This window comes from Armigeres subalbatus, chromosome 1, assembly GCF_024139115.2.
Source record: "Armigeres subalbatus isolate Guangzhou_Male chromosome 1, GZ_Asu_2, whole genome shotgun sequence".
In the NCBI taxonomy this organism is placed as follows: Eukaryota; Metazoa; Arthropoda; class Insecta; order Diptera; family Culicidae; genus Armigeres; species Armigeres subalbatus.
The window spans coordinates 212352401-212377376 of NC_085139.1; the positions used below are offsets into that span (position 1 = coordinate 212352401).

Here is a 24976-nt window from a genome sequence, read left to right on the forward strand (position 1 = left end):
CGTGCGCGCTAAAGGCAGTGTTTGTTTACGTGAGCGATAAGAAAGTTAATTGGAAAGCGGAACGGCAATTGTTTGGGAAAGGATAGTGCAGAGGCTATGGAATAGTGAAAGTGCAGTTGGCTGGGAAAGATTTTGGTCGCAGAGGCAGCAGCAGTGTGTGGCGACATTGAGATTGGATACGGAAAGAAGAGTGAATCGTGCATCACGTAAGATTGTGTGTGTGCGAGCAGGTTAACAGCGAGGATAAGTGCGTTGGCGCACCGCGCTCTCGAAGAACGTCATATACGATGACGTAGGCAGAAGGGGCCCCTTAGGGTTAAACAGCGAAGACGTTCGCTTGAGAAAATGCCAGATTAAGGTGGTTATACAACAAAGCCACAAATCGGCCATCTTGGAAACCACGTGCTTTTTGTAGTGATTTTTCAAGATCACGAATTGAGAGAACCATAAAGCCCATTGGGATGAAACATCCGTAGATCGTTTGCTTACTTATGCTAAACAATCGACTTTAATTTCAGCATTGTACGAAAATTGTTATGCTAGATTTGAACTTTTAATAATAGGAGTAGAAAACCGTGTGGTGAATTTGAAATTCACCACATGGCTTGATTGTATAATCACCTTAAGGTAGGACTAGTATGTAAGAGATACAGGATGTGAAAATACAAAATGTAAATCAAATCCGTTTTGACTATTGTATGGATATTGTCCTTGGTGGTATCTTCAGTCTATCAAATATTTCGCATCATTATACAATTCTTGGGATACTTCCGCCTTAACTTGAAGAATTGTATCCGATGTAAAGCTGGACCATTCCGATAATAGTCATTTGATTATGAGCGAGCAACACTGCTTCCATGAAGCCAACTCCTCGTTTTGCTCTGTCACCGCCGCTATAATTGATGTGGTAGTGATCACTATGGGATCCACCGCCCGGAATTCGCGTCCGCCGGTTCTGGGCCACCGTATTTTCTGGATTGCTGCCACACTCACGCCGACCTTCTGCAACTCACGAGCCAGGAGTCAAACACGTGCGGGTTCATTCGAAGTTCTCACGTTCCAAGATCCGACTTTCCAATCGTTGTCCTTTATCCGTTTCCGGGTCTGTTGCCGTTGAATCAATCCGTTTGCTTTACTTTTGCCTTTCTTAGTAACTGTAGAATCTTCGGTAGGCTACCGTACCAGGGCTGCGCTACTTACATCGCGTTTAAGGGGCTGACTACTCGATGCTGACATGATGCAGCATGATGTGCACAGTTTAGATTCCATCGCTGGCACTCGGACGATTTGCTCGATCTGATTTGCACCCTTTCCCTGTCAGCTTTTTTTCTTTTTATTGGCATTACATCCCCACACTGGGACATGGCTGCCGAAAATTGCCCAGACTGGCACCGGGAATCGAACCCAGTCACCCTCAGCATGATCTTGCTTTATAGCCGCGCATCTTACCGGTAGGCTAAGGAGCCCAACGCGCAGTGTACTCGAACAGAAACGATCGGGTCGAATTTAGACTTATTTTAATAAAGATAAACCCAAGTAAAAACCATTAGTATAATCTTTTTGTTAAAATAAATACTCTGTTTTGTAACATCAAGGTCATTTCTTTCCAGAACGATAATAAATTAAATGTTTCCTGTTGAAGGTGGATTTAAAAACTTTATTTAACCGTTTATGTTTTGTATATTTTGCTGCTCGTACTCAATAATACCGAAATCATAGCTGCTGATGCAAAATCATTTCCATTATACACACATGTAATCATTACACCATCGTGCTCAACCCTTCAATGCTCGAATTTTGATTCATCCATTGAAAACCAGTATATTGCGTCCTAAAATTGATCGATGCTCCATTTTCAAACTTTTTCAAGGGTGTATTACTTATCCGTAGTTAATCTATGGCATAAAGTTATTTAAAGGGGGTCCCACAGTGTATTTGCCTACACGTTCGCCTTATAAGTGGACGATCATGGGTTCGATTCCCAGCCTCTCCACCAAGACCTTGCCAGTCGCTGGAGGTGCAGCCCAAACGGTAGCGTTTTGGGGTGCGCGTCTTACGACACGGCTGCCCGATTACGACTGTCAACGAGCTCTTCTCAGAGCCATTCCTCCAGCATACACGGATAAGTGGCAACCGAACAATGCATCATGACATAGACAAATGCAATGGACGCAATGGACTCACGATGAGATGGACCCGGTAATGGACCAATAACAAATGTCTAAAAATAGATTCTGTGTGGATTCTTCACAGCAGAATACCAAAGAAGATCACGGCACAGTCAAGATTTAGTTCAAAACACATATTGTAGATAACCACTTCCCTCGGTGAGGTTTGATCCCACAACCCCAGTACGCTAGACAGGTGCTATTCCTAGTCCTACTGAGCTTGTAGGATAGGGTGGTTCAAAAATCGATTTTGCTCCACAGTGCTCATCTGATTCTGATTCATCATGTTCTGAGTGTCCTCTGAAAATTTGAGCTCATTTGAGTTAAAACTGATTTAGCACAAGCGATTTCAAGTTTGCATGCAAATTAGTATGGGGAAATTTATTTTTCAGTATACTGCAAATGACGCTTCCCCATTAAGCGCAGGTTAAAAGAAATCCTACATAGGGGCCCTCCTTAGCCGTGCGGTAAGACGCGCGGCTACAAAGCAAGACCATGCTGAGGGTGGCTGGGTTCGATTCCCGGTGCCGGTCTAGGCAATTTTCGGCTTGGAAATTGTCTCGACTTCCCTGGGCATAAAAGTATCATCGTGTTAGCCTCATGATATACGAATGCAAAAATGGTAACTTGGCTTAGAAACCTCGCAGTTAATAACTGTGGAAGTGCTTAATGAACACTAAGCTGCGAGGCGGCTCTGTCCCAGTGTGGGGATGTAATGCCACTAAGAAGAAGAAGAAGACATAACTAAAAGGAATACTCAACAGCTTTCACCCAACGAAAAACCGCATGTTGATTGAGCCCCAGTAATTAGCAATCGATTTTAATACAGGTTGCGAATCTTTAGTCATGATCGTTAAACTTCTTTGAGGGCATCACTGAAATGTGCAGTGCAACATAGTAGCCTGAATTTGTGTGTGCTATCTTTCGCGCCACGAACAGCAATGTTGCCTGTTGAGGAATTATGCAATTAGCTCCAGAAAACTATGGTATAGATTAAATTCGATTACTAATTACTAGTTTATTGCAACGTCGCACTCTGGATCGAGCTTGATGGCTTTCTTCAGCAACGATTTAATGTTTAATTTTGACAATTTTCCTACTTTCCTCGTCAAATTGATCAACTTTTAACATGTACAAACACTAGTCAATCAGTGAGGAAATCTTACAAATCGGTCCATCCGTTCGAGATTTATATTGTCTTGGAGGAAATGTGAACTCATTTTGCATATAGAGAAGATAAACAATTTTTAATTTTTGTTTTGCTTTTTCTGTATAATGGTATGGTATGACAAAAAAGGCTAAAATTTTTTTATCATTTTTATTTTTTATAGTTAACAAAAACTAATTTTAAATCAATGTTTAAAAAGTAAATGACCAAAATCAATAACTTTTCACCTATTAGCATTCGATTATGTAACTGGAAGGAATGAAATTAATCAAATTTACTCAGTTCATTCGTATCTATTTATGAAGGACGGAATACTCCTTGTGAATATTTAATACTGCCACAGTGGCACCACTATAATGGTCATGTATGTAACACCTCAACATTTTATCATCCAAATCAATTCTATGCGCAATGGTACGTTGCATCAGCAGCTAATGTTTCGCCAGAGTAACCACGAGCAAATCTATTTAGAAACCAAAAAATATAAAATCTCTGTTTTATTCCACATGCCACGTGCTGATACTGGTTACTTCTATGCTAATTTCCATGAATAAACTCTTCGTAGGGTATTCATACGTTGATGTGCTCCTGACAGTAGCGAGTTGCAGAACAAGGTAAGCTAATTCATAGGGATAAATCACTGCGAATAATAATTATCAGATAATCAATCATTTAAGTCAGGTTCCAGTAGGGGTTGTAGAGTTTTTGATCACTTATTTAGAACATATAGTCTCATCCTCTTCTTTGTTCCACCTAGCCAATCCCATTCAATACAATAGCTTAGAAGGTGTGTTTGGGTGTGTTGCTACAACTTTAAGAAGTACGATTTATATTCTGTTATCGGTATAAAAATATCACAAGAAGTTTATTCTTTACGTTCCTACTACACCTTTGCCGTCTGCTTCCAAGTCATCTATTCCAAGTTCACAAACCATTTCGATAAATTGATTCTTTATCTTGTTCGTTTTGTATTTGTCTTTTTGTAGAAAATCAATTAACATACGAATGAATAGTTTGTTCTGGCTTGCGACAATGTTTCGCATGTTAGGTTCGACAATATAAAGATATCTGTATAGAGTTCCATATTTCATCTATTTTTTTACGTTATTTACATACCAACTATTTGATAATCGACTAATATTAAAATATACAATGGTTAAATTATTAAATATTTACTGTTATTATGGCTGATCTGAAGTTCATTTTTCCTTTTGTTCAATTCTCTACGTCTCGTTTCCATAGTTATCTAAACAGAATCAATCTGCTTCTTTAATTGCTGATAAAACTGATTTTCGGGTCCCTACACTGTTTTTGAAACTTTTTGGAGAAATCTGAATATGCAATTAAGGAGAGATGAAACCAGAACAAAATGACTGACAATGAAGATGACATCCTAATCAATCATGATTATGTTGATAATCATAATCAGATAAAAATATGTTGTGATTTTAAATGTATTTTCATGCACATATTTGGAGCATGTAAATAAACGTAACATTCAATCGATCTTACCTTTCTTTCAAATCGAAATGAACTTAAACCGTGCTTGCTTGTAAAATTCAATCAAATTTAATTGAACATCAAGTGTTTATTAGTTTGTTGGGACTAGCGGCAATTTTACACGTCGTTGAATTTTCAAAATTATTTGCTGTGACTTTATCATCAAATCGAATCATTGATACCAACTGCATATCTACTATCAAAACGTTAACGATTTGTGTTCTATGTACGTTCATAAATTCTCGGACATTATATCTGTTTGTGCTTAGTTTTTGATAATAATCCAGATTTCTTCTAAAAGTCTCAACGTAAAATCAGCTTGGTTTGATATGGAATACTGTTTTTCAAAAATCCATCTATTCAGTTCAGTCTTCCCTTGACCCACTCCCGCTTATGTATGTCTTAAGCTATGGTCCAAGTGTTCTTGGCATATTTCGATGTAAGAATTGTATGTATTGTTATTATGATCGTTTCAAAATGATACTTTCTAATCTTCAATATTAATCCTCGGACAAAGATACTCTCGCTGTTAGTCAGTTGAAACAGGAGCTACTAATTGACAGAAAGGAATATTCTAAACACTGTACAACACTAGGGTAGGATTGGTAGGCCGGGGAGCTTCCTCTCAGACAATTTCCAATAAACAAAATTCAATTCACGTGCCTGCAGGATCGCTCCCCGAGCCAAGTATTGTCGGAATTCTCATAGGTTCTGGATGCTAAAATATTCTCTTAACAATTGTGGTAACAGGTAATGATAAAGGAACGAGGGAACTAAAATCTACGCTTTTGCTACAGCTGATATGTATCGGTACGTAGAGTAAGATAGGATTGTGCCTATATGGGAAGTACGATTAGTGACACTTACCGTTTGGTCATAAGACCATCTCCTTCTTCAAGCCACCTTTGCGCTCGAAAAAAAAAAACTACCAGGGCGCGAATATGGAAACTTCGTGAGACGCACATACATGTTAAAAGGAAAACAACACAACAGAAAACACTAGGAATGAACAACGATACCATCCCGCGGTCTGTCCCGTGCTCAAACGTCTATCGAAACTACATCCCCGTTGATGGACGAACTGGACCGCAGCTGATGGTGATGATGATGGCTGCGATGATTGCTGGGAGGGTGTTGGTACTGGGACTGCTGCTGCTGATGGGCGGCCGCTGGTAGCAACTTGTTACCCTCATCCAAAAACGATTCCGTTTCGTCGTACAGATAGTGCGGTACCATGTTTTCCCGGCGGCGGCGCTGCCACAGGACAAAGCCTGCCAACAGGCTCACCAGTGCAAATGACCCCACTAAGCTACCGGCGAAAATGACTGTAAACAGTATGGGAAAAATGGAAAGATCTCACCCCGGTTAGCAACCACGATTTAACCCGATGAAGTCTTATGTTTACTCTTACCGACGAGGGTGGAGGCCCGCGTGGACCCGTCATCGTTTCCATCGTCGTCACGGGAGTCATTGCGCAGTACGCCCGCAATATGCTGCCGTTGACCGGCCAAGTAGGACGGGGCATTGAGCTTCAGAATCTCGCAGAACAGATAGTAGAGATCGACCGTGTCGAACGGATCCACCGTGGTGCGTTCCCGTATCCGAGGGCCGTAACCGAAAAAGATCGGATGCATAACCGGGAGGTCGTTGTCGTAGCCATGGACGCCGTATCTGGACTCCGGGGTTACTGTAAAGTATAAGTTGCTCATTGTTATTTTTTTTTTCATTTCATTTAATTTATTTAACTTTTGAATTATCTAACATAATTTGTTTTGCAGCTATCTGACATCGTGATGAGGTTCTCTTTTCGGCGTCTTTTTAGCATGTTTCAGCATATTTCAGTTATAAATATTAGCCTAGTCACGGCCAGTTCGTGAAAGAATCCTGGAAAGTGATAGATTCGACTACATCTTTCACTTTTCTTCTCAATTTTTATGTGATGTATATTTCAGTAATAACTATCAACATTTTACTGAACACCATAGATGAAAAAGTTAACAATTAAAAAAACCTTCGAAATTAATTAGAGAAAAAAGGAAAAAAAAAACTAAATTCTAATATCGCTTTTCGACCATCTCTTGTAAGTATAGATTTATAGAGGACGAACAGCCTAGGAGGAACTTTGCTACTTGAACGGAGGCTTTCGAGCCTCTTGAAAGAAGGCTTCCGAGCCTCTCGAAAGAAGACTTCCGAGCCTCTTGAAAGAAGGCTTCCGAGCCTCTTGAAAGAAGGCTTCCGAGCCTCTTGAAAGGAGGCATCCGAGCCTCTTGAAAGGAGGCATCCGAGCCTCTTGAAAGGAGGCTTCCGAGCCTCTTGAAAGGAGGCTTCCGAGCCTCTTGAAAGGAGGCTTGAGCCTCTTGAAAGGAGGCTTCTGAGCCTCTTGAAAGGAGGCTTCGAGCCTCTTGAAAGGAGGCTCTGAGCCTCTTGAAAGGAGGCTTCTGAGCCTCTTGAAAGGAGGCTTCTGAGCCTCTTGAAAGGAGGCTTCTGAGCCTCTTGAAAGGGAGGCCTCTGAGCCTCTTGAAAGGAGGCTTCCTGAGCCTCTTGAAAGGAGGCTTCTGAGCCTCTTGAAAGGAGGCTTGAGCCTCTTGAAAGGAGGCTCTGAGGCCTCTTGAAAGGGGAGGCTTCCGAGCCTCTTGAAAGGAGGCTTCTGAGCCTCTTGAAAGGAGGCTTGAGCTCTTGAAAGGAGGCTCTGAGCTCTCTTTTGGAAAGGGAGGCTTTGAGCCTCTCTTGAAAGGAGGCCTGAGCCTCTTGAAAGGAGGCCTGAGCCTCTTGAAAGGAGGCTTGAGCCTCTTGAAAGGAGGCTCTGAGCCTCTTGAAAGGAGGCTCTGAGCCTCTTGAAAGGAGGCTCTGAGCCTCTTGAAAGGAGGCTTCTGAGCCTCTTGAAAGGAGGCTTCCTGAGCCTCTTGAAAGGAGGCTCTGAGCCTCTTGAAAGGAGGCTGAGCCTCTTGAAAGGAGGCTTCCGAGCCTCTTGAAAGGGAGGCTTCTGGAGCCTCTTGAAAGGAGGCTTCTGAGCCTCTTGAAAGGAGGCTTCCTGAGCTCTCTTGAAAGGGAGGCTTGAGCCTCTCTGAAGAGGCTTCCGAGCCTTTGAAAGGAGGCATCTGAGCCTCTTGAAAGGAGGCATCTGAGCCTCTTGAAAGGGAGGCATCTGAGGCCTCTTGAAAGGAGGCATCTGAGGCCTCTTGAAAGGAGGCTTCTGAGCCTCTTGAAAGGAGGCTTCCGAGCCTCTTGAAAGGAGGCATCTGAGGCCTCTTGAAAGGAGGCATCTGAGCCTCTTGAAGGGAGGCTTCCGAGCCTCTTGGAAAGGAGGCTTCTGAGCCTCTTGAAGGAGGCCTGAGCCTCTTGAAAGGAGGCTTCTGAGCCTCTTGAAAGGAGGCTCTGAGCCTCTTGAAAGGAGGCTTGAGCCTCTTGAAAGGAGGCTCTGAGCCTCTTGAAAGGAGGCTCGAGGCCTCTTGAAAGGAGGCTTGAGCCTCTTGAAAGGAGGCTTGAGCCTCTTGAAAGGAGGCTTCTGAGCCTCTTGAAAGGAGGCTTCTGAGCCTTCTTTGAAGGAGGCTTTGAGGCCTCTTGAAAGGAGGCTCTGAGCTCTCTGAAAGGAGGCTTGAGCTCTTGAAAGGAGGCTTGAGCCTCTTGAAAGGAGGCTCTGAGCCTCTTGAAAGGGAGGCTTCTGAGCCTCTTGAAAGGAGGCTTGAGCCTCTTGAAAGGAGGCTTCTGAGCCTCTTGAAAGGGAGGCTCTGAGCCTCTTGAAAGGAGGCTCTGAGCCTCTTGAAAGGAGGCCTGAGCTCTTGAAAGGAGGCTTCTGAGCCTCTTGGAAAGGAGGCTTCTGAGCCTCTTGAAAGGAGGCTTCTGAGGCCTCTTGAAAGGAGGCTGAGCCTCTTGAAAGGAGGCTCTGAGCCTCTTGAAAGGAGGCTTCGAGCCTCTTGAAGGAGGCTTCTGAGGCCTCTTGAAAGGAGGCTTCTGAGCCTCTTGAAAGGAGGCTTCTGAGCCTCTTGAAAGGAGGCCTGAGCCTCTTGAAAGGAGGCTTCCTGAGCCTCTTGAAAGGAGGCTTCCGAGCCTCTTGAAAGGAGGCCTGAGCCTCTTGAAAGGAGGCCTGAGCCTCTTGAAAGGAGGCTTCTGAGCCTCTTGAAAGGAGGCTTCTGAGCCTCTTGAAAGGGAGGCTTCTGAGCCTCTTGAAAGGAGGCTTCTGAGCCTCTTGAAAGGAGGCTTGAGCCTCTTGAAAGGAGGCTCTGAGCTGGGCCTCTTGAAAGGAGGCTTCTGAGCCTCTTGAAAGGAGGCCTGAGCCTCTTGAAAGGAGGCTCTGAGCTCTTGAAAGGAGGCTTCTGAGCCTCTTGAAAGGAGGCTGAGCCTCTTGAAAGGAGGCTTCCGAGCCTCTTGAAAGGAGGCTTCCAGGCCTCTTGAAAGGAGGCTGGGGCCTCTTGAGGAGGCCCAGGCCTCTTGAAAGGAGGCTCTGAGCCTCTTGAAAGGAGGCTTCTGAGCCTCTTGAAAGGAGGCTTCTGAGCCTCTTGAAAGGAGGCTTCCTGAGCCTCTTGAAAGGAGGCTTCTGGAGCCTCTTGAAAGGAGGCTTCTGAGCCTCTTGAAAGGAGGCTCTGAGCCTCTTGAAAGGAGGCTTCTGAGCCTCTTAAAGGAGGCTTCCGAGGCCTCTTTGAAAGGAGGAGGCTCTGAGCCTTGAAAGGAGGCTCTGAGCCTCTTGAAAGGAGGCTTCTGAGCCTCTTGAAAGGAGGCTCGAGCCTCTTGAAAGGAGGCTTCCTGAGCCTCTTGAAGGAGGCCTGAGCCTCTTGAAAGGAGGCTCTGAGCCTCTTGAAAGGAGGCTTCTGAGCCTCTTGAAAGGAGGGCTGAGCCTCTTGAAAGGAGGCTTCTGAGCCTCTTGAAAGGAGGCTTCCTGAGCCTCTTGAAAGGAGGCTTCTGAGCCTCTTGAAAGGAGGCCTGAGCCTCTTGAAAGGAGGCTTCTGAGCCTCTTGAAAGGAGGCTTCCTGAGCCTCTTGAAAGGAGAGGCCTGGAGCCTCTTGAAAGGAGGCTTCTGAGTCTCTTGAAAGGAGGCTCTGAGCTCTTGGAAAGGAGGCTTCTGAGCCTCTTGAAAGGAGGCCTGAGCCTCTTGAAAGGAGGCTTCTGAGCCTCTTGAAAGGAGGCTTCTGAGCCTCTTGAAAGGAGGCTCTGAGCCTCTTGAAAGGAGGCTCTGAGCCTCTTGAAAGGAGGCTCTGAGCCTCTTGAAAGGAGGCTTCCTGAGCCTCTTGAAAGGAGGCTCTGAGCCTCTTGAAAGGAGGCTTCTGAGCCTCTTGAAAGGAGGCTTCTGAGCTCTTGAAAGGAGGCTTGAGGCCTCTTGAAAGGAGGCTCTGAGCCTCTTGAAAGGAGGCTTCTGAGCCTCTTGAAAGGAGGCTTCTGAGCCTCTTGAAAGGAGGCTTGAGCTCTTGAAAGGAGGCTTCTGGGCCTCTTGAAAGGGAGGCTTCTGAGCCTCTTGAAAGGAGGCTCTGAGCCTCTTGGAAAGGAGGCTTCTGAGCCTCTTGAAAGGAGGCTTGAGCCTCTTGAAAGGAGGCTTCTGAGCCTCTTGAAAGGAGGCTTCCTGAGCCTCTTGAAAGGAGGCTTCTGAGCCTCTTGAAAGGGAGGCTTCGAGCCTCTTGAAAGGAGGCTCTGAGCCTTCTTGAAAGGAGGCTTGAGCCTCTTGAAAGGAGGCTTCTGAGCCTTTGAAAGGAGGCTTGAGGCCTTTTGAAAGGAGGCCTGAGCCTCTTGAAAGGAGGCTTCCGAGCCTCTTGAAAGGAGGCTTCCGAGTTGATAAAAGGCTTACGGGTCTGAAGTTTGAAGGACAAGATGCATCCTTGTTTGCTTCTGGTATGGCAAAAACTAACTAATGCGTGTTTGCAATTAGTAGGAAAGCTGCACAGTATGAAACACGCAGACATTTTCTGATAGTACCGCACAGCCTTTCCTAGGAAGATGATTCAATGGTCAATTTTGGATGCCATTATGACCAGGGGCTTTTGCTTTCCTTTGAGGTTGTGAACGATTTTAACTATTTCTTCAGGTCGTTGTTATCGTTAGCAGGTAAGGACTGGTTGATATGATCAACGGACCAATGCACTGATGTCCCAATCACTACCTGATTGACTGTTATGCGTTTCAAATTTGTTGAAGCGGCCATCTGCGCATTCATTGCGGATATGGATCCAGAATGATGCAACTATTTGCTTCAGTTGAGGGCCACTGGATCGCTTCTACTGGCGCCGGCGTCGATTCCGAAGTTTGATTAGTAGGTAATTTAGTCTTTGAAGTTGGATTAGTAATTGAGTTTCTGATACGGGAGGTGGTTCAGGCTGAACTTCTTCAGTTACTTCTTCAATCAGCGGAGACGGGTTTGTAGAAAGATGATGTTTCTTGTACCGGATCAGAAGCTTGAAAAAGGTCTGATATATGAATTCTGGCGGGAACATGAACTTCATTATTATCCGGCAAAACTGATTCTGTTACGATTGGAAAATGCATTTCTTCGAGCAGGATTTCCCAAGGCAGCTGCTGTATCTTCTGCTCTGGAATGTCAGAAAAGTAGCGAGGACGCATTTGGTTGACATGCGCTCTTACCAGCTTCTGTCTTCCATTCATTTCCCGGGATATGATATAGTGTACAGAACCATTTCGCTTGATGACTTGACCGGGCATCCAGGACTTGGTGTTCCGGGAATTCTGTTGGACATATGTACCAGATCGTCTTATTTAAAGTTTCTTTTAACTGCTCCATGCCGACGATTGAACTGTTCATTTTGCTTGTGGTTCGATTCAGCTGGAGTAGCAGCAGGAGCGGGTTTTCTTAAAAGATCATACGTGGTGCGCACGTGTCTTCCGAGAAACGCTTTTGCTGGAGACGTCGATTTCGTTGTATTTCTATTTGGAGTGGAGCGATACACTGAAAAAAAAGTGTGCAAATGCTCTAATCTAGTCGAGCCTTTCTCCTTACCTACACTGCAAAAACTGCAATGATTTGTTTTATCTGATTATATACTTGGATTATATAAATAATCGACAAATAAATTCTAATCATGTGGAACATGAACAGCATTTGTGTTAATCATGCTATGTATTCACACCGCAAATATTTACTATGTGTGAAAACAAATAGTCAAAATTTATTATTGTGTACACATAGAACTAATGTACAACCTCGTGTACAACAGTTGAGAGCGAACGTGAATAAAAAAATGGCGTCCCAAGCGCAGTTTGAAAAAATCGTGCTTAAAGATTTGGATTTGCCAGCGGATATCCTATTTATTTTTGAAGGTAAATTTAATTTAGTTAAAAATGAAGTTGAGCTACAATTTATTTATTCATTCTAGAAAAAAAATTTGACATCACGACGTTGATTTCGATCACGAAAGATGAGCTGTCACTTGCGTTATCGGAAGTAGCAGAATCCGATTCCGAAATAATATGTGAGTGGAATGTGGAAGAAATTTTCCGACGCTTAACATCGTGACGAGAATCAGATGTAAGTTTAATATTCCATCTGCTACGAAATATTACGGGTTTGTATGTATCTGTTATATATCTGTTACGAAATATTTGGGTTTGCTGAAGTAAATATCGTCGAAAAACACTCGGATAACACACAAGATCCTGAGCAAGAGAATCCACAGAATCTCTTCGATACGGAGGAGGGGGACGCGAGTTGTTCGTTGGTGGAAAATTCAGGTAAAAGATTATTCCCTTACCCTGATCAATATCCGTCAATGTCATCCGAATTATGTGTGTGGTTTCCAGAAGCTCCATCAAACGTGCAATCGGCAGAAAAACGGTGTAAACAAGTTCAACTCACTCCCAGGGAGCATTGTGGAGATCTTATTAAGCTTATAAATAAATAAATATTGATAATACAAATCGTTTTGATTTTAATAAGATAAAGATCTCATTTATGGAATAAAAGCATATCGAAATACCCCATATTGGAATTAAAAATCAATTTCATATACTGATTTGATTTCACAAATGCAAAATATTACTTGATAAATAAAATTTATTTTTGATTCAGTATAAAATTTATGTGTGGGCACAAATAGTTATAATAAACACAGAGAGAAAAATAGGTATATGTGTCACACATAATCAACATATGTAAACACAAATTGCAAAAAAATATGTGTGCGAAACATACAATCGATATGAATAATTTTCTCAGTGTAGCTTTTTGAGGCTACGCCAGAAGGAATCGACTAAACGTTCTGCTTGGCCCTTGGACTGCAAGGAGCAGTACGGATATGGGTGATACCATTTTCACAGCAGAACGTTTGAAACTGATCGCTGGTGAAATGCGTGCCATTATCCGAAACCAAAATATCAGTATTACCGAAAAGGGAAAATGTCTCACGTAGTATATCCAAAGATGTAGATGTTGTGATGGATCGAGTGCAGAAAATTTCAGGTCGTTTGGAGTAAGCATCAACTATGGAGAAAAAGTAGTATCCATCGATTGAGCCAGCAAAATCAATGTGGACACGTTGCCATGTCTTGATTGCGATGCGATAGGCCACGATTCCAATGTTGTTTTCTTCGGAGACTTTGCTGCTTCAGCACATGCTGTGCACTGGCAAACAAATCAAGCTACATATATCGTCTTCGATATGCGGCCAGTATTTAGATGTAACTGCGGGCCAGAGTTTTCATCCGCTCAATTCCTGGGTGTCCACACACTTAATTTTTTTACCGGGATCTCAGCGAAATAGTCAACTTTTACTGAAAACCAGCAAATATTTGGCCGAAAATCAGCTAACAAACATCATTTTTGCCGGAATATAAGTTTTTTATTTTGCTGTCGCACGGCTGTGCGGATTTTTGCCGAGCTGCAGAAATAAAAACTAAGTGTGCACGATGAAGTTGACGAACAATACACTTGTGGAACTTGAAGGGTATAACGATCTGATCGCCGAACATAACACATTCGCGACGACTCGAAGTCCTTCTCTTCTAGCTAAATATCCTCTTATGCCAGGAACGTCGATTTGCATGTGCTGGCCAACCTTCGTTGATGAAATTTACCACTTGATGGAGAACTGGGTTCTTTTCCTGTTTCAGCCACAATCATTGAAACTTTGAGAAGTGGCTGATGATCGGTCTGCAGGAGAAAGTGGCGTTTGTACAGCATCTTATGGAAACGGGTAACCGCAAAAATAAGCGCTAATGCTTCTTTTTCTAATTGGCCGTAGTTCATTTCAGCTGGTGTGAGTGAGCGAGAGGCATGAGCGATTGCTCTCACCTCACCAGTTGGAAATCGATCCACAATTACAGCACCTAGACCGTACGTTGATGCGTCCGCTACTGTTATGATCTCTTTGGACGGGTCGTAGTGGGTAAGCGGTAGGTCAGAGGGTAGAATGGTCTTGAATTGCTCAAAAGACTTTTGACATTCAGGGGTCTAGTCCCATGTGGTGTCCTTTTGGAGCAGGTTATCTAGAGGAGCCCTCAATTGCTTCATCTGCTAGACGAATCGATCATAATAGTTGACTGCGCCTAGATAGGACCAGAGCTGCTTGACATCTTTTGTAGGCTGCATCTTGGAAATGGCTTCCGTTTTTGCATGGTCAGGTCGCATATCATCCTTGTCTGCAAGTATGCATCAGCCAAGTCTATGGTTGAGGTTGCCACCAAAAGCAGTGACCGCAGATTCCTCCGCCGGTTGTGTGGGCGGCTGCCCAATGCAGATCCACATATCGTTAGAGACAATGGTGATGTCAGATGCTGAATCGAGCTAGAGCTTCATTGCTATTCCGTTGAGCTTAACCGGTATGAACTTCCGCTTGGTTCCGACGTTTTGGACCATATGGATACCCCTAGTCTTCACATTCTTTTTGGGTTTCGTTGACTCGATTGATTCTGATGGTATTAGCTTTTTGTTGGAACAATATCCTTCTTTGTGTCCTTGTTGCCTACATCTGGAACAGGTATGTGAAACGAACGGACACTCACGAACGTAGTGCTTCCACACTTCCAACATGACCTATTTGGAGCTTTGGAATTCTTCCTACAGTCAAACCTCCATGAGTCGATGTTCTATGACTCTATATTGACTCATGGCAGCAAATTATAGCATATTTCAAAGAGTAGGTGGTCCCTTCAATATCGACTCATGGAGGTTTGACTGTAAAATACTTCTGGTTACGAAAAACAAGATTGACGTTGCGTGTCTCTTTGTTTTCCACCATCAATGTATTCTGTTTGAGATTGGCCTCGCGGTGACACTCCTAGTTCGTTGACTGCGGTTTGGTCGGCTTTCAGCTTCGAGATCAATCGTGTTCTAATGTATCCCGTGGCGATTGGAGTCCACAAACGAGCGCTTTGAATTGATCAAGGTTGAGCTTCGAAAGTTGAAACGCTTCACAATGCTTGTTAACCATGGCAGCATATGAAGTAAAATCGTCTGCATCGCTTTTCGTGTACTGGAGTCACTGGTACCGGGAATGAAAGACCGACTTTTGTCGCCCGAACAGTTTCTTCAACCTTGAAACGGTCTCGTCCAGGGTGTAGTCCCGGGGATGCTTTGGTAGAATGGTGTTCACATACTTGTCGTGCAAAGGCGTGCTTAGCTTGCGAAGAAGTAACCTCACACGGGCGGCGTCGTCTAGGTTTTGTCCATCCTGTGTAATGACGTCCTCGTATCTTGCGTACCAAGCATCGAAGAAAATTCCTCCATCCGGATCATATTGAAAATCTTGGATTCCGCTTGCCAAAGACTCGATAATCTTCTCACTGCCGGCTGCTGGATTGCCTTGGTTTCCCAGGTTTTCAATCTGTTGCTGCTGCGCTTCAAGCTGCTGCTGTGGCCTCGCGATGTTTGTAAGTTGAAGGATAGCGTTTTTGAGAGCCGCGTCGGGCATTATCTAGATTTTTTCTTGAGGGTTTTCAAACTTTTCCTCGTCGTCAAATATGTTGTAGCCGTAACCAAGGAAATGTAACAAGCTTCACTGGACAAAACTGTTTACATATTTCACCTGACTTGGTCAAGTCGACCGGCCAACTAATGACAAATCATAAATCTTTTATTGAAGGCACAGCCTACATGTATAGGCCTGCTACAAAATCCACGTTCGTTTGCCAATAAAATAGATTTAGACATTATATATTTATCTTATCTACTATAGACATGTTTCCCGTAATTTACTTGGAACGATAATTCAAAACATTTATGTGTGAAAGACATTTCCAAAAATGGACTTACGACGGTCCTCACAAAATTTCAATACATTTGAATTTTCTCTTCTCTCACAAGATTTCAGAGGATCCACCGTCAAATCATGCATTAGCATCCATGTTGCACAGTTTGGTTCCATAACCCCAATTTTGGCCCTAATGGCACTTCGAGAGGTTCAGGAAATTTGCCCCAGCATAATAAAGGTCTTTTCCAAACTATCCATGATATTCAGATCAGTTTAATTTGGTTGAAATGAACCAACCTCTTGAAGCTTCGCTGTGAAATACAAATTACGAATTTTCACGGAATATCCTTACAATTGTGTAGAAAACTTTCGAAGCTTATTCTTGTCCAACAAGGATGCCATTCACACCCTACGCAACTCACCTGACACATTGTACGTCTTCCGGTAGTACTCCACCGTCTCCCACATATCCTCAAACCCATATCCCAGTCGGGCCACCGCCGTAATGGGTCCTGTTCGTTGCGAATTGTTGAAATGCCATCTGCTTGGTAGATTCTCCAACGTGTACACATCGAAGTTTCCATTCTTTTCGGAAGCGTTTTTCAACGCTCGATACAGATCGGCCGTTTGTTGCTTCACCTTGGGCACAATTTGCAAAACCGGCGTATTTCCATACCGATCGTACTTGATATCGGTCGGCACGAAGTTGGTCAGGTTGATAAAGTTCTTCAGCATCAACGAGTCCATTCCGTGGTCACTCAAATGCACCACATTCATCCGATCCAGCAGATTGAACTCGCGTACCTTTTCGTAAATATATCGGGTTAGATCGTTCAATTTGACCAGTAACTGTGCCACCCGATCCGAATCCGGACTATAGATGTGACCGTAGTAGTCCGGTTCCTCTATGTACATCATAACCAGGTTAGCTGGTTGCTGAGGATCCCGAATCCATTGGAAAACAGTGTCCACCCGATCATTCCACGGGAGCGATAAATTATACGCTTTTACGAACGTACAATTCACGCTGGCTTTGGTGTACGGCAAGTTTGACCCCGGCCACATCATACAACCGGAATGACCGCCATTCAGTTCGTTAAGTGTCTGTAAATGGAGAAGCAAATAATCAATTTGTTTCAATCGCATCGTTCAGCTTACGTCACTGCCGCTGATAAGCTTGATAGCACTTGATACTAACCCAGATTGGCACGATGTCGTCATCGTAGTGAAACATTTCGTACGAATACTCGAGCTTCCCTCGACCGTGGTCGTACATTTCGTTTGCCATCACCCCGTGCTGATTCGGGTACACTCCCGTGGCGATGCTGTGATGGTTGGGGAACGTCTTCGTGGGGAACACATTCCGCAGATATTCCGTCGTTGTGCCATTTCGACGCAGTTCGTTCATGAAGGAAGTGCTATTGCGCCTCAGGTACTCGGTCCGGAATGCGTCATAGGACACTACGAGTAGGATTGCTGGATCGGAAGTGGCTGTCGTCGTCGACGATGTGGCAAGTGCAGCAGATGTTCGGAGCAGAGCTAGGACCAGTACTACCAATGGTAGCCATCGGTAACATTCACTGCGGGCCATCACACTGGGAACTGTAATTCATCCAAAGATGGGACCAAATCTTTATGGACAGAAGCACAAACCAATTGAATATCCCAACTCACATATCACCAGTCTGATGGTTCTCCTCCTACAGAATAGCAATCACCACTGCGAATGAAGGATTTTTCGTCGATTTAACTAAATTTTATTTCTATTATGATGGTTTTTCACTGTTTTGTATTTCGATTGAATCGTTTTTGTGGTTTTTGTGTTGTTGGATCTGTTGTTTTCTTCGCTCGGAATCCTCGGAAGTGACAGCAGCTGTTTGTACAATGATTGTTTATCCGGACGATGATGGCGAGATGGTGAAGCTGATGATGGTTAAGCTTCGTTCGTTGTTAGTTGTGGCATTGGACACGAGAGGGACTACGTGCAAAGCATAAGCCGTAAAAGCTTCAAGCTCAGATTGAACAGAAAGGTGCAGCAGAAAATACAAAATAGGTATATGTACCATGCCGGACCCGAATCAAAATCAAATCAAACAAAAGTTCAATTCAAATCTGATCTGGTGAGCTGGAAGGATTGAGCATCACCACATGTCTCCTTATAGATAGATTATTTCCATGTTTTTTTTCAAGAGGATTATTATACATTTAGTTGTCATAAACATTGTCAGGATCTCTGGAGACCAGCCAGCCTAGAAACAAAAAAAAATGTCAGGACCGTTGCTATAGTCGTGATTCGCTGGTTGGGATTTTCATTTTTGGCCCAAGACCCAACTAAAAAGCAATGTACCAATTTGAGGGTGAGAAATCGTACTTGCAGGTAGTTAAATTAGGCTTTATGTTTGTAAATATATTGTCTATCCGGAACAAAGTTAGGAAGCTTTTTGTAACGAAGTTGGATTTTTCTATAGATACAGGCAACTTACTCAACTTCGGAAGTAGTGCGCTGTATTCGCCTAACAATGCGCTAAACATCGCACACTCAAATAAAAAATCCCCTTTGATTCATGTGCCAACCCACATGGATTTTTGCAATGGGGTTTGCCCAATGAATGGTATGTGTGAAATCAATAAATTTCCCCCAATGTTTATTTGCATAAAGTACATGCTTGGTTCAAATAGAATCCATAAAGTTCACCCATACTTTTGATTAGATAATTCAATGGAACATATGCGTACGGGCAATAATTTATATTTTTGGATTTTATGCTTATTCTTGATTTTTTTTTCGTCCAAAATAAAACATCATGAAATATGCAAGGTTAGAAACACATTTATTAATGTTAATAGATATGAAATCACGGAGATCGTTAAATATACTACTGGAACTACTTAGTCAATAACGAATGGACTGTAAGTCATGATGCGCATGCCATGATTCGATTTGTCGCGATTCTCCAAAACCACGGCGCGATATCTCAAAGCTACATATGACTAACGACGGTTCATGAGCTCTGAATCGGGAAGCGGCATTTCCTGGAAGCAGAAGTAGTGTGTGGCTGTTGCGTTTTTGGCATCGAGATTTCGGGAATCGGAGAATGAATACGATGGCCTGTGGATTCTGTTGTGGTAGTCCGATTTATCCGCAGAACTTTTCTTGTTTCCGCTTGCTGTACCTGTGTCGATTATTTTATTATATGTATTAGCACTAGCACTTCGGTAAATAAGCAAAACATACATACCAATGAGGACAATAACCCAATTTTTGCTAACGATGATATTATTTTTCCACTACCTCAAAATACGGACAATCATGAAAATCTCACTGCTATAACTGGAGGAACCTGTATTTGCGCAATCGAATAATCAAATGCTCGAACGAATAACATTAAATGAAAGAAAACGCGTTTAAAGAACGAACGAAGTTTCTTTTAACTCTCTTAAAACTCTCGGCGTGGAAACTTGTGGTCGACTCGGTGGTCGACGCCATTTTTTCACTCTGCAAACAATGCATAAACATGGCACATACATTCGATACGTCGTGAAATATGATGTTCATGGATTTCGGAAATACAAAATATGAATGCTATCTTAGTATACCTATAGGTATATGAATTCAATGGATTTCATGAGTTTGGTAATTTTCTCAAAGTATGCGTATCTGCACATACATTTAATGATAAAAATTTCTTGCGTGGCATCAATTTAACCTAGTTTGATTCGCGAAGTCGAAGCAAAATTCTTCACACAAACAATGACAGTTCTTTATGGGTTTTTACAGTAGAGCAACAGAGAGAAGGAGATGGCGGCCATGTTTCACTCAAACTCTGACAGATAGCAATGGGATTTCTCATAGGAGGGAAGAGCAGAATTTGCTTCGACTTCACGAATAGATAAAATTTGGGGCTTGGTTCGGAAGTCCCGACTTCCGAATTCTAATTTGGTGCTACGCAGACAAAATTCGGTTGAAGATAGAAACCTAAAACAGCTGATGTCTTTAAATATCTTAACCATCGAAAACTGACATCCCTCTAAGGTGCCAGGGCAGTCATGTCTACCACACAAAAAAATCCAATCCCAATCTAAAACTAATTCAATGCAACACAAGTCCAACGCAGAAAGCTGATTGAGTGCTTATTCAACCAAAAAAAGTCTCGAACAACTGTAAAACTATCTTATTCAGCTTAAATTGTTTGTTGGGAATCCGTTCCGAGTCCAATCCAATCAAATCCAAATAGGGGAACGGCTCGCCACTTCATCTCATAGCACCTATTTCAATCCCATCAAAAACAAAGCAATGGAAAGGAATTTGGTTTGTATATAATTTTTGTGATTTTTTTCAGCAGTGAGCACGCATGTTGACAAAAAGAAGCGACGAATTTGGTGTCGTATTTCTTTGTTCAGCGATGAGATGAATATATGTACAGTGAGATGAAGATCGGAACAGTTCCCCTACAACCAAAGCTAATGCAGACAAAATCCAAGTAAAACTCCCAAATTTATTCAAAATTTATTCCAAATTCGATCTAACCCCAAATTCAACCAATACAAATCTAAACCCAATTCAAATACAATCCAATTGCAATACAAACACAAATTCAATCCAAATCCAATCCGATTCAAATCCAAATTCAATCTAAATCTTTTTATTTTGAATTATCAACATTAATTTATATTTATTAATAACAAATCAAAATCGAATCTGAATCAAATCAAAATCCAATCTAAATCCAATCCAAATCCAATTCAAATCCAAAACCAAATCCAAATCCAATCCATATCCAATCCAATCCAATCTATATCCAATCCAAATTCAAACCATATCCAATCCAGGTTCAGTCCTAATCCAGTCCAGTACAGATCCAGTCAAATATAGATCAGGTCAGGATCCAGTCCAGATCAAGTCAGAGTCCAGTCAGATGAGAGTCGATCCAGATCAGTCCAGATCTAAGCAAGATCGGCCCAGATCCAGTCCAGATCCAGTTCAAGTCTAAGTCAGAGTCGAGTCCAGATCCAGTCCAGATCTAGTCAAGGTCAGTCCAGATCCAGTCTAAGAATAGGTCCAAAGTCAGTCAAGTCCAGATCCAGTCGGTTTCAGTTCAAGGTCAGTCCAGATCCGATCCAGATCGATCAGTCAAGATCCAGTCCAGAGTCCAGTCCAGGTCCAGGTCAGTCAGGAGTCAGTCCAAGTCCAGTCGATCCAGAGTCAAGTCAGTCCAGGTCCAGTCAAGGTCTGATCCAGTCCAGTCCAAGATATGGTTCCAGTCCAGAGTATAGGCCGGTCAGGATCCAGTCCAGATGGAGTTCGGCTCCAGGTCCTGATCGAAGTCCAGTCAAGTCGGTCCAGATCCAGATCCGGATCTAGTCCAGATCCAGTCCAGATATAGTCCAGATCCGGCCGATCCAGTCCAGATAAGAATGAGTCCAGTCCAGATCAGTCAGGTATAGTCCAGATCAGGTTCCAGTCGGTCCAGATCCAGTCCAGGTCAGTCAGATCCAGTCAGGTGGAGTTTCAGATCGGTCCAGATCCAGTACCAGTCCAGTCTAAGTCAGTCAAGATCAGAGTCCAAGTCAGTCCAGATCCGGCCCCAGGTCAGGCCAGGTCAGTCCAGATCAGTCCAGGTCAGTCCAGGTCAGCCCCAGAGTCCAGCCCCAGTCCAGTCAGATCAGGAGTCAGATCAGTCCAAGTCAGTCCAGATCCAGTCCAGATCCAGTCCAGATCAGTCCAGATCCAGTCCAGATCCAGTCCAGATCAGGTCAGGTCCAGTCCAGGTCCAGTCCAAGATCCAGTCTAGTCCAGTCCAGAGTCAGTCCGGATCCGTTCCAGAGTCAGTCCGGATCCAGTCAAGGTCAGTCCAAGTCAGTCGAGGATCGTTCCAGATCCAGTCGGATCAGTCCAGATCCAGTCCAGGTCAGTCCAGGTCCTGATCCAGATCCAGTCAAAGACCAGTCCAGATCAGTCCAGATCCAGTCCCAGATCCAGTCAGATCAGTTCAGATCCAGACTGAGTCAGTTCAAGATCCAGTCCGGATCGTGTCAGATCAGTTCAGGTCCAGTCCAGGTGCAGTCCAAGTCCAGTCATGATCAGGTCAGATGCCGGAACAGTGTGAAGTTCAGTCAGTCTAAGTCAGATTCAGGTTCAGTTCAGATCCAGTTCCAGTCAGTCCAAGTCAGATCCAGTCCAAGTCAGTCCAGGTTCAGTCCAGGTCGGTCAGATCCGGTCAGATCCAGTCCAGATCCAGTCCAGATCCAGTCCAGTCCAGTCCAAGATCAGTCGATCGGTCCAGATCCAGTCCAAGTCAGTCAGAGTCCAGATCAGTCCAGGTCCAGTCAGATCCAGTCGGTCGAGTCCAGGTCAAGATCCGTCCAGATCAGTCCAGGTCAGTCAAAGATCCAGTCCAGGTCATGTCAGTCCAGATCAGTCAGGTCAGTCAAGTCCAGTCCAGGTCCAGATCAGTCCAGATCCAGATCAGGTTCAGTCCAGTCCAGGTCAGTCCAGTCAGATCCAGGTCAGTCAGGTCAGTCCAGATCCAGTAAAGATCCAGTCCAGGTCAGTCGAAGTCCAGATCAGGTCAGTCCAGATCCAGTCAGGTCAGTCCAGATCAGTCCAGGTCAGTTCAAGTCAGTCCAGGTCCAGTCCAGATCAGTCCGTTCAGTCAGTCAGTCCAGATCCAGTCAGGTCGGTTCCAGATCCAGTCCAGATGCGTTTCCAGGTCAGTCCAGTCCAGTCAGAGTACAGTCCAGATACCAGTCAGATCAGTCCAGATCCAGTCCAGATCTGATCCAGATCCGCTTCAGTTCAGTCCAAGATCCAGTCCAGATCAAGTCCAGATCCAGTCCAGATCCGGCTCAGGTTCCTAGTCGAAGTCAGTCAAGTCCAGTTCAGATCCTGTCAAGTCAGGCACAGGTCGGCTAAAGTCAGTAGATCGGTCAGGTCAGTCAAGTCAGTCCAGGTCAGTCAGGTCGGTCCAAATGAATGAAAGTCAGTCCAGGTATAGTCCAGGTGTGATACCAGTCCAGGTGCATCCAGTCCAGTCAGGCCAGTCCAGGTTCAGTAAGATCCAGTCTAGAGTCAGTCCAGATTCAGGCCATGTCAGTCAGGTTCAGTCCTAGTCAGTCCAGGTCCAGTCCAGATACAGAGTCAGTCCAGATATGGAGTCAGGTCAAGTCCAGTCCAAATCAGATCAGGTCCAGTCAGGTCGAGTCAGTCAGTCCAGATCCAGTCAAGTCTGAGGCAGAGTCCGGCCCAAGATCAGTTCAGGTCTTGATCAGGTCCAGTCCAGATCCAGTCAGATCTAGTCAAGTCAGTCCAGATCCAGTCTAAGGACAGGTCCAGATCCAGTCAGGTCCAGGTCCAGTCCAGTTCCAGTTCAAGTCCAGTCCAGATCCAGTCCAGATCTTGTCTAGATCCAGTCAGATCCAGTCCAGGCCCAGTCGGATCCAGTCCAGGTCAGGTCAGTCCAGTTCCAGTCCAGATCAGTCCAGATCCAGTCCAAGTCAGTCAGTTCCAGTCCAGATCTAGTCCAGATCAGTCAGGTATGAGTCAGTCCAGGTATAGTCATGTCAGGATCCAGTCAGGTGAAGTCGGCTCCAGATCCTAGTCGAGTCCAGTCAGAGTGCAGTCCAAGTCCAGGTCCAGTCTAGTCACATGAAATGAAAGTCCAGTCAGATCCAGTCCAGGTATAGTCCAGGTCATGTTCAGGTCCAGTCCAGGTCTAGGCAAAGTCCGGCCCCAGATCCAGTCCAGGTCAGTTCAGGTCTGAGTCAGAGTCGGTCAGATTCAGTCGGAGTCTAGTCAAGATCCAGTCCAGATCGGTCTAAAGGAATAGGTCCAGGTCAGTCCAGGTCCAGATCCAGGTCGGTTCCAGTTCCAGATCCAGTCAGAGTCGGTCAGATCTGATCTGGAGTCAGTCCAGATCAGTCAGTCAGGCCCAGTCCGGATCCAGTCCAGGTCCAGTCCAGGTCAGTCAGTCCAGTCCAGTCCAGTCAGTCCAGTCAGTCCAGATCCAGTCCAGATCTGAGTCCAGTCAGGTCCAGTCCAGAGTATGAGTCAGTCAGTATAAGTCAGGTCAGGATCCAGTCAGATGAGTCAGCTCCAGAGTCTAGTCGAGTCAGTCAGGTACAGTCCAGGTCAGGTCAGAGTCTAGTCAGATCAGCCCCAGATCCAGTCCAGATAGAATAAAGTCAGTCAGGTCCAGTCCAGATCCAGTCAGATGAGGTTCAGATCCGGTCCAGATCCAGTCCAGATCCAGTCTAGAGTCAGTCCAGATCCAGATCAGCAGTCAAGATCCAGTCCAGATCAGGTCCAGATCAGGTCCAGATCCAGTCCAGATCCAGTCCAGGTCAGCCCAGGTCAGTCAGATCAGTCAGGTCAGTCCAGATCCAGTCCAGATCCAGTCAAGTCCAGATCCAGGTCAGTCCAGATCGTCCAGGTCGGTCCAGATCAGGTCAGATCCAGTCAGGTCAGTCCAGGTCAGTCAGATCCAGTCAGATCAGTCCAGGTCAGTCAGTCAGTCAGTCCAGTCCAGATCCGAGTCAGGTCCAGTCCTGAAGTCCAGATCCTAGTCAGTCCAGATCCAGGTCAGTCAGGTCCAGGCCAGGTCAGTCCGGATCCGTTTCCAGTCCAGTCAGATCCAGTCAAGATCAGGTTCAGATCCAGTCAGGTCAGTCAGGTCAGTCCAGATCCAGTCCAGATCCAGTCCAGATCAGTCAGAGCCCAGTCCAGATCCAGTCCAGATCTGGTTCAGATCAGGTTCAGGTCCAGTCAGGTCCGGTTCAGGTCAGTCGAGTCCAGTCGGATCGTTGTCCAGGTCAGTTCCAGATCCAGTCAAGGTGCGGTCAAGGTCAGTCAAGATCAGGTACAGATGCGGGACAGGTCCAGAGTCAGTCAGTCCAGTCAGAGTCAGGTTCGGTTTCAGATCGAGTCCAGATCTGGTTCCAGATCCAGTCCAGATCAGTCCAAGTCCAGTCCAGGTCCAGTCCAGATCAGTCCAGATCGGTCCAGTCAGTCCAGTCCAGTC

The 24976-nt window shown here is 44.5% G+C and overlaps 1 protein-coding gene across 1 annotated transcript; it reads right to left on the reverse strand.

Moving 5' to 3' along the window:
* Positions 1-4233: 4233 nt before the first annotated feature.
* On the reverse strand, positions 4234-17852 carry LOC134205743 (bis(5'-adenosyl)-triphosphatase enpp4-like). Its single transcript, XM_062681309.1, has 5 exons — positions 17634-17852; positions 17158-17561; positions 16382-17063; positions 6248-6523; positions 4234-6161 (listed from the first exon to the last, which is right to left on the reverse strand). The coding sequence occupies exons 2-5, from the start codon at positions 17548-17550 to the stop codon at positions 5878-5880; spliced, it is 1635 nt and encodes a 544-aa protein (XP_062537293.1). The 5' UTR covers positions 17551-17561; positions 17634-17852; the 3' UTR covers positions 4234-5877.
* Between the last annotated feature and the right edge of the window lie 7124 nt (positions 17853-24976).